Genomic DNA, 9599 nt, shown 5'->3' on the forward strand with positions numbered 1-9599 from the left:
GATCTACATCTAATAATTATAGACCTGAGTGTGTGAGTGGAGGTGAAGGCGTAAACCTGAGCAGAGGGTTGCCTCAAGGGCAGCTGAGTCAACTCAGACTATTGACAGCTTGAGAAAAAAGAAGGCAATTAAAAATATCAAAATGCAAGGTAGCAATTTGTTCACTGATAATAAAGTTTATGGTGGTGGACTTCTGACCTTTGTGGATATCAAGCATGGACATTGAAGCAACTTTATATGTCAGGAAATAATTGTTACTGCAATGAATAAGAATAAATGAAAGGCATAGGATTGTGCATAAACTTATCCAAATTACACTTACACAGTTCCTTCACAACCACAGTCTTACATTTCTCGTTGCTATACAAAAATATGCAAAAGGTTCAAATTGCAGTAGACGTCTTTGAACATTACCCAACTAGTCAGTCGTGGTTGGAAGGTAATTAATACAGGTGGTGCAATATACAAATTCACGAGACAAGACGATAGCAATACAAGATCATATTTTTTTAAAAGGAAAAAAGACTAATTATACTGCATTTTAAAAAATAATAATTTTCAACTCAAGTGAATTTAAAATAAACAAAAACATAAATAAGACCAATTTTCCTATTTAAAGTGCAAAAACTGTCACTACTGCAAATAGAACTCAAGTCTGAGAGTTCATATTAGTCTAAAATTAAAATCAAATAATGTCATCATGACATTCTTCAAAAAAAAATTCCTACTTCTGTTACAAGCAGTGACGTGCCATGAGCTCGAGGGTTGGGTAGGCAGGGCGTTCCAAATCGAGACCACTAATGTCAACACCAATGACAATTTCATATGTTTCTGCTGGCAAGTGTTAATTCAATTCAACTTTATTTGTATAGCATAATTTTACAACAAAGTCATATCAATGCTCTTATCAAAAAAAGTGAAATTCATAATAAGAAAGAAAAAACACAACAAGATCAACATGAACAAGCATTTAGTCATCTAACAAAATCAACATTGTAAAACACCATTAAAGAAAGATAAACAATTATTTAATATTGCCTCCATACTCTCTCAACAAGATATGTTTGTGTTTGAAACACAGAATCACGGAGAAAATGAAAACAACAACAACTCGGAACAGCTTCAGTGAGGCGCATCCACAAATTCAATCCTTCCTTTCACTGTAGAAAATATGAACGATTTTCTGACCTTATCTTTGCTGAAGCTCTGGTAACTCAGGTGTTGGTCTCCCATCTTTTAAAAGCTGTCATTTTCCCTAAAAAAAAAGTTTCTTTATCGTCTCTAGCGCTGTCATCCTGACTGTAGTGTTATCCCACCCACTCGCTAGAGAACGTAGCAGCAGCGGTCACTTGATATCAATTCACTAATGCACTGTGAACTTACGTATAGCATGTAGCATAGCACGGTTACATCCAAAGGCAGCGCAGAGAGCATTCTTTGGACGTAAATGGTTGTCATCTTGGGGAACTGACTGCACATGCGCAAATGCAAAAAAGCACGCTATGGGAAGAGAGGCAGAGCAGCATTTGAGAAGGGGTGTGGCCTCCTCCTTCCTTACAGCGGTTAGGAAATAGCGATGTTTACCAATTTGGGCTATGAAAAGCACAAAATGCTGACACTTTCAAACTTATAGATATTGTAGGCTATTGGAAATTGAAAAATAAATCATTTATAATTATATTATAATTAAAACAAATAATCAAAATATAAATTCACCCTTGGGTAGGCACCGCCTACCTTGCCTACCCTGACTGCACGTTACTGGTTAAAAGTTTATTAAAATATCAATAAATCAACAGTATTAGCATGTCTACCTCACAAATAACATTGAGACAGCATGGAAATGTTGATCATTTATTTTTAGCAATGACTTATTAGCTCTATAAGTGGAAAAACTGAACTTTTTGCATCAACTCTAATTGTTAGCATGAAAGCAAAATTAAAAATCATCAACAATGATGATGCAAAACATTTTGATGAATGTTGAAAATTAATATAGCAAGAATTTTCATTCACCATTTACAGTCAAACATTTTTAGGCACTGTAGTTTACATTTTTGTTAAATCAAAAATCTGTGTGGGAGAGTAAAGTCTGGAGATTAGCTGTTTCAAGTTTGGTGTCAATTAAGCAACAATTGCAAGATGAGATAGGTGTAACACGTTTTTACAGTTTTTGATAAAAAACAGTGACAGACTTTATAACTGCAATAGGCTTAAAAGTACAAAAGTTCCTTCTGGTCAGACATCTCACTCATAATACTCAGAGAACCGGGTTATGTAAATAAACTATAGTTCTCTGTCATAACATTCATTTTGATGTCTCACTATGGGATATGGTAGCTCCGTATTGCAGACAATCACGTGTACTCTGTGAGAGTCCCATGGCTGACAGATTGCACCACTCAGGGGCCAAGCCAATAGCGCCAAGTGCTCTGGGTGAGGGTGAAAGACCTAGTCTTCCGCCTGTGACAGCAGGTCTCTGCGCAATGAGAGTTGCCTGGGGCAGGCGAACAGAAAGCCGGTAAATCTCCACTAGCCAGTGCAAGGCAGGCCAATGCGGAGCCACCATGATCAGAGTGTGGCCATGCTCCCTCATCCTGGAGAGGGTGGGGGGCAGCAAGGCCAAGGGGGAGAAGGCATAGAGCAGTATGTGTGACCAATCGTGCGCTAGTGCATCTAACTCAAGGGTAGCACCCGTGTTGTGAAGGGAATAAAACAGGGTGCACAGCGTGTTTTCTTCTGCGGTGAACAGATTCACCTTGGCCCGTGCGAAACAGGCCCACAACTGTTCCACCACCTCCGGGTGCAGCATCCACTCTCTGTAAATTGGCGCCCCCTTGGATAGCAGGTCTGCGCCTGCGTTCAGGGTTCCCAGGATGTGCTTTGCCCCCAGCGAGAGGAGGCGACCACAGCTCCACAGGATCAATCTGCACGCCAGCAGGTGCAACCGACGGGAGCGCAATCCGCTTTGGCGGTTGATGTATGCTACCGTGGTCATATTGTCCATCCTCACCAGGACATGGTTGCCCATGAGGAATGGAAGGAAATGTCGCAGCGAGAGAAACACAGCTGAATGCTCCAAATAATTGATTTGAGAGTACTGGAGGCTCACATCCCAGTGACCCCTTACACCGTGCCCTAGCCCGTCAGGCTGACGTCCATGATGACCACCTTCCTGGACGCAACGGTGCTCATAGGTACCCCTCGCGTCAGGAAAAGCAGGGCGAGTCCAGCCCACATGCGGCCACCCACAGCTGGATTTTCTGCATGTGGAGGTGACCAAGGCGGTCAACACTATCTGAATTGGACAGATTTTCTCGGTTGGAAAAGCACGAAACACATCTCAAATGTTTTCACTCATGTAGTCGAAAGGCACCGAATGCAGGGATGGACCCCAAAAGAATATTTCCTGCAGCAGTTCCAACATGCTCTTTTTCACGTTTATCATGAAACCGAGATTGCCTATGTGACGCAATAGGATACGTGTGCGCGCTCTGGCCTCCATCTCCGACTGTGCCAAAAGCAACCAGTCGTCCAGATATGCCCTGCTGTCTCAGCGAGGCTACCGCCGCTTCCGTGCACTGTACAAACACCCTAGGCCTCAGTGAGAGGCCGAAGGCAGTACTCGTAACATATCCCCCGGAAGGCAAACCATAGGTACTTTCTGTGGGGAGGATATATCGGAGTATGCAAATATACAGCTTTCAGGTCGACAGACGCGAACCAATCTTTCTGACGTACCATGCGCCGAAGGGAGGCATGCATGAGCATCCTGAACCTGTATTTCCTGAGCTATGTATTCAGAGCACGTAAATCCAAGATTGGGTGAATCCAGGATCCCCCCTCGCCCCCCATTTGGGGACCAGAACAAACGCTCTGACACAGTGCGGGCGATATGAAAGAGATTTCCCCTTTGTTTAACAATGAGAGGATGCCCTCCTGTAAAACACGGGCTGATTCTCCCAAGGCCTGTGAGTGTACAAAGTCATCAACTGGTCTGTTGAGTCCCGGGCTCGACAGCCGTGGTGTGGCATCGAGTGAAGTGGTGAGCCAAACCGAAAACAGGTGTGTTAGCGGTCGGTGCCTGACGACCGTGGTAAGGCATCGAGGCAGTTCTGTACCAAGTGTGGAGAGCAAGGAAGCACTGGTTGACCTGGTGTGGTCAAGAGTAAAAGCATCCAGCAGCAGCGTCCAGCGACGGAATCCAAAAAAGGGTCCACCTGTGGACGGTTAAGCTTCTGAAGACACAAGATAGCTCAGAGTGAGAAGAGGTTTTAAATGGCGTGGTATTCTACGCCCCTTCTACCTATAATAGACATCAAAACAAATGTTATGAAAGAAAACACGCAGGATAACAATTCGTTTCCTGGCCCCTAATACCGAGCTGTCCAACATAAAGAAGCAACTTCTTGGCAACTTCTTCGTGGCAAGTATTTACGCAGGAAAAGGGAGGGACAGAGGGGGCATGGGCAAAACAAAACATAAAGGCATCTGATAAGTCTTTCCTACTGCAGAATCAATGACCAATCAATGCCATCCACAGTTTTTACTGGCTTCGAGCTGCTATACAGGTTTGATTATTTTCGTTCCTTTTTCTGAATGAATGATGTACTACCCTCAAGAAAAGAGGACCATTTTACCCAGAATAACAAAAACAGTTTGTACACATCTTTCCAATAAATTAAATAATAACTTTGGGCTGGCAGTGAATACATTTGGTTTGAATACTGGTAGTACTAAAGGGGCTCTTTAGGTCATTTTGTTGCTGATGATTTCATTTCCAGTTTCCAACAACAAACCTAATGTTTGTAGAATGCGCCCCCATGAACCTGCATTGGTATGTTCCAAACATTGAATGTCCTTACAAGCTCCACTTGGTTCAATCAGTATTGGATATCTTTCCTTCAGTATTTCTGACAGTAGATCAAAACAAGAACTTTCCTTCACGAGTGCTCTAAGGTTATATAACTGGGTTACAGCCGTGTTACGGGTTCATTGCAGGGATACTGCTTGTTTGTTCACACTGAAACTGGCCTGCCCTGGCCTGCCGAATGCATTGCATAAGTCAACATTAATTTTCAGGAATCAATACTCATGACCCTTTGCTCTCTAATAAGTGTAATGGAGGATAAACCTAAGATTTTGCTTTCCTTGCAGTATTTGGGATATTTTATTGTTGACAGGGCAAGTGCATCTTGGTGTCTAAGATAAATGTCTTGACTGGATGTGCAGCAAGTAGTTCCACTAGGAATACCAAGTTAAAAAAGACCACATATGTTGATGCTCGGTTTAATCCAATGTGTACAGAATGTACTCTTTTTCTAACTTGCTAAAAGGATGTAGCCCCTGACAGGCACGTGCACAGATCGACCCCTAGTAGTGCTTAAGCTCCTCCCCTTTTGCCCTGCATGAGAAAAGTACCCTTTCTGCTGGAGCCCATTTTTTTAGGTCAATCATTTAAAAATAGAAATTACTCTCTCAGTCATCATCCATCCATTCATTTTCTGACCTTCTTGTTCTTTTTTTCAGGGTCGCAGTGTTCTGCTGGTACTTATCTACAGCTCTCACTGGGCGTTAGGCGGGGGTACACTCTGGACATGGCGCCAGTCCTCTCAGTCATCAATTTTCCCCAAATGTGTTTTTGATATCTGACAGGGCATTGATTTGAGTTCTTGTGAGAATTCTTCCGCAACATCAGCAAATAACCACAACTAGCACCGCTAAAAACATTACATTGTTACTGGTCTAAAGTCTCCTAAAAAACACACAAACACAGTAAAAAACCAAACCCAAACCCAACTCAAAGCCTTATTTGACTGTTTACTGACCTTTGTCATATTTAATGAAGGGAGAGAGGCTGGCAGATCATTTAAAGACAGTTTTACAGTTTTGCAAATTAGACAAGTTAACTAGTTCTGTTTAAATTAAATGGAAATTTTTTTTGGATGAAAGCTAGGTCTTAATTTGGTATAATATTAGTGTGATGCTGCTAATACTTCCACTGAGGAGGATGCTCCTGGAGTAGCCAAACTGACAATCCTGTCCCTTCATGTCAGTAAAGAGCCTGGCTTCCTTTGTAAATAGTTGTATTTCATACAGTATAATGAATGCTTCATTTTTATTTCAGAGTTTTGATAAGTTTTAAGTTAGGATATGCTTTGATTGTTTAATACATTATTTGGATATTAAAACACATTATGGCTTTGTTTTGTCTGTTTTTGCCTGTATTCATTTATTTATCCAATTTGATTTTTTGAATTTGTTACTTAACGTTGAGTTACCTAAAATAACTGTATATAACAGTGTTAACTAAAACAACTGTATATAAGTTGAACATATCCAGCTGTGATGTTTTTACAATAATAATATTGATAATTGTATGATTTAAAAAATATTATTATATTTGTTTGTTTGAGTGGGACAGTGTGTATTATTGTACAGCCAAAGTTGTAAATACACTGGATTTAGCTAAATGCTAATTTCCATCCGTAGTCCCATTGTGCAGGGGGTAGAAGCAGACATATAATATAAAAGGCTAAACATACACAACTTCACAACAATATATTACAATACACAGTGACAGTGTTGTGAAAAATACAAACACAACAGACATAATCAGATAATACATTATATAAATACAATTATCCTTGTGATGGGTGCCCTTTTTTCTGGTCTGAGCACCTATGCCCTCAAAAAAAAAAAAAAAATATATATATATATATATTCGTAATATACAGTGTATATTACGAGTGTGACAATATCTCGATACAGCAATATATCGCAATATTTTTCCGCACGATTGATTATGGATTTGCTCCCGCATACAGAAAGCCCCAAAAATTGGGTATTTCTGACCAGTGACACCATTACAGTGCAATACTCCAGTAAACAATATATGGTTCCTGCAACAAACAATGACAATATGTATGTGAAGACCTACCTGCACATTTTAGTTAAAAAGCAGAAGGGGGTTTAAATCAAATTAAAAAAAAAAACTTTAAAAAAAATTTAAAAAAAATTAAATAAAAAAGCGATACTTAGTGCAAGCATATCGATAATTGATCATGCAAAAGAAAAAAAAAGAAATAAACATGCCGTGATATATTGGCGTATCAAGATATTGTCACACTTATATATATATAGTGTGACTATATATATATATATATATATATATATATATATATATATATATATATATATATATATATATATATACAGTATATAAGATTCAAGCAGTTCATTGTGCTCTTTCTGACTTCTGACTACAAGTTTATGATGCAATTTGCAACACATCAATTGAATGGAAGGTATTATCTCTCCTTATATTTAAGTAGTTTTCTTTTACATACTATAACCAATTATTAAAGCTCCCAAATGATTTTATGATAGTTAAAAAACAAAAACAAAAAACAATACCATTTGTGGGTTCGTTAACCACACTCTCTGTGATCTCAGGGTCATCTCTATGTCCACATCTCCCAAAGCCCTGGATGAGCTGCTGCAAAGGAAAATCAGCATCTATCGTTGGGTAGCACCTCAGGCCAGTGGAGCACCTCGGGGTGTAGACACCGCAGAGTTCTCCTTCCATCCTGGCACACAGCGGACAACAGCCACAGCCCGGCTCTCGCACTAACTCTGAACACATGGCGTCTACTTTGGGACACGCAACCATTTGCTCCGCTGTACAACTTGGGCATCTGAAAGCCAAGTCTCCAAATACTAATCCAGGTAGAAGGAGATATCCAAGTAGTAAGCTGTAGGTAAGAAATGTGACCATTTTCACATCTGATAGGAATTCAACTGAGTACTGAGGTTAAAAATGAACCTTGGATGTCCGTTGCATGAACCTAGTGACACTCAAAACAGTGACTTTTAGTGTAAACACTCTGATGTCACTGATAAGGTCTTATCTTCTCTCCTATTATTGGCTGACTCAGAAAGTGGAGAGTTTGTTCCTAAAAAAGAAGATATAACCTAAAGCTATTGATTTTGGTTCATGTATAACTGTTGACCCACAACTATTTCAGCCAAAGGGACATACTTTTCCTTATAGGTGAAATCTAAGTGAGCTGTTTTAAAAAGAAATCCTTAAAACTCACTGATATGTGATTACAGAACCATCTCCTGGTCAGATCTGGTCAGACTGCCCTAAGCAGGCCAGATATCACAGGAAGTTGTTGTTAAACTATAGCAGATCTGAATCTGGTTGAGTTTGAATGTCTTGAAGAGTAAAGTACAATCACAAGGGATACCAGGAACAGACTAGAACAAAAATTTAATCAAACCAAATCCTTATTCTCCTCTTCTGGAATAGAAACACAAGAAAACATGGTAGGAATGAAGTGTGCAAATACATCAACTTTGTTCATTAGCTGACAGAATATTCCAAGCAGAAGTGTTATAATTTGGAGGAGCACAAGTGCATTAACGGTGGTGATTTATGATGGAATGAGGAATTACACACAGTCGGATGATTAAGCTTGTGTTCCACCCTTATGAGGTTTATTAACCAACAGGAAAAGTCTCACCTACTGCATTAGTACAATATTTCCTCCTCTTCCACCGACCCCAGGGTTCCTGCTGAGCTTTTCATTCATAATTTGCAGACCTGGTGTGATGTCAGTGCAGCTCACTGTGTCACTTGCTTTTAACTAAGGAGGCTTGGGTACATGAAGTCATGTCTGTCAGGCCCATCTCCTGCTCTGCCAAATTAAACCACTTGAGTAAGGGTTCAACGGTGGAAAAATTTCATTTAAGGACTTAGAGCGAAAACAAACAACGTTAATTTCCTAAATGTAAGAGGTAAATAAAAGAAATGTACTGTTCTAATGCCTTGCCAAAGACATGTCAAAGAAGTTTCAAAATGTTTGTTTTTTGTGTCATTCCTTAGCTTTGGCAAAACATGGAGAGAAAAATATATTCTTAACCCAGTAAAAGTGCCACTAGATTCTTTTTTTTAGCAGAGGGTAACTTCTTTTGACCTATAGGGTTATAGGTTGGTTAAAAGGTCAGAAAAACAGGACAGAGAAAAACAAACAACCAAGATAGCCTTATTTGATGGGGTCAAAATTCAATTCAATTCAACTTTATTTAAATAGCGCCAATTACAACAAAAGTCATCTCAAAGCGCTTTCAAAATATAAAATTCGTAATAAAAAGGAAAAAACCCAACAAATCCACATTAACAAGCATAAGCGACAGTGGAAAGAAAAAAATCCTCACAGTTTTACTTTTAACAGGAAGAAATCTCCAGCAGAACCAGTTTCAGAGGTGACAGCCATCTACCTCAACTGGTTGGGATTAGTGGACAGGAAGAAGAACAGAACAGGATAGAGAGATAGACCATCCGAGTGTCCCAGACTAGTTGAGCTGTGAAGCATTGATCAGGAACTGCCAGCTCCAGCTTCAAGACACCTGGCCAGGAGAAGAGAGACTGCAGAAAACCATAATACGTTTTTAAGTTTTCTCAATAACACCAATGGCTCTGAGCTACAACTTTTATTCATTTATTTTGTTTTGATTTTCTTTTTCTGACTTTTTTTGTCTGCTGTTTTTCTTCTCTTTCTTTGTAAGTATTCTTTATTTAATACAAGTATGGA

At 39.6% G+C, this 9599-nt stretch overlaps 1 protein-coding gene across 1 annotated transcript in view; it reads right to left on the reverse strand.

The window, feature by feature from the left end:
* LOC114455270 (insulin-like growth factor-binding protein 2-B) overlaps nucleotides 1-7777 on the reverse strand; it is a 45134-nt gene extending 37357 nt beyond the window's left edge. Inside the window, exon 1 of the mRNA XM_028436398.1 lies at nucleotides 7417-7777. Coding sequence (XP_028292199.1) covers nucleotides 7417-7777 — 361 coding nt within the window. The remainder of the gene's footprint in view (nucleotides 1-7416) is intronic.
* Nucleotides 7778-9599: the final 1822 nt, after the last annotated feature.

This window comes from Gouania willdenowi, chromosome 21 (assembly GCF_900634775.1).
Source record: "Gouania willdenowi chromosome 21, fGouWil2.1, whole genome shotgun sequence".
In the NCBI taxonomy this organism is placed as follows: domain Eukaryota; kingdom Metazoa; phylum Chordata; class Actinopteri; order Blenniiformes; family Gobiesocidae; genus Gouania; species Gouania willdenowi.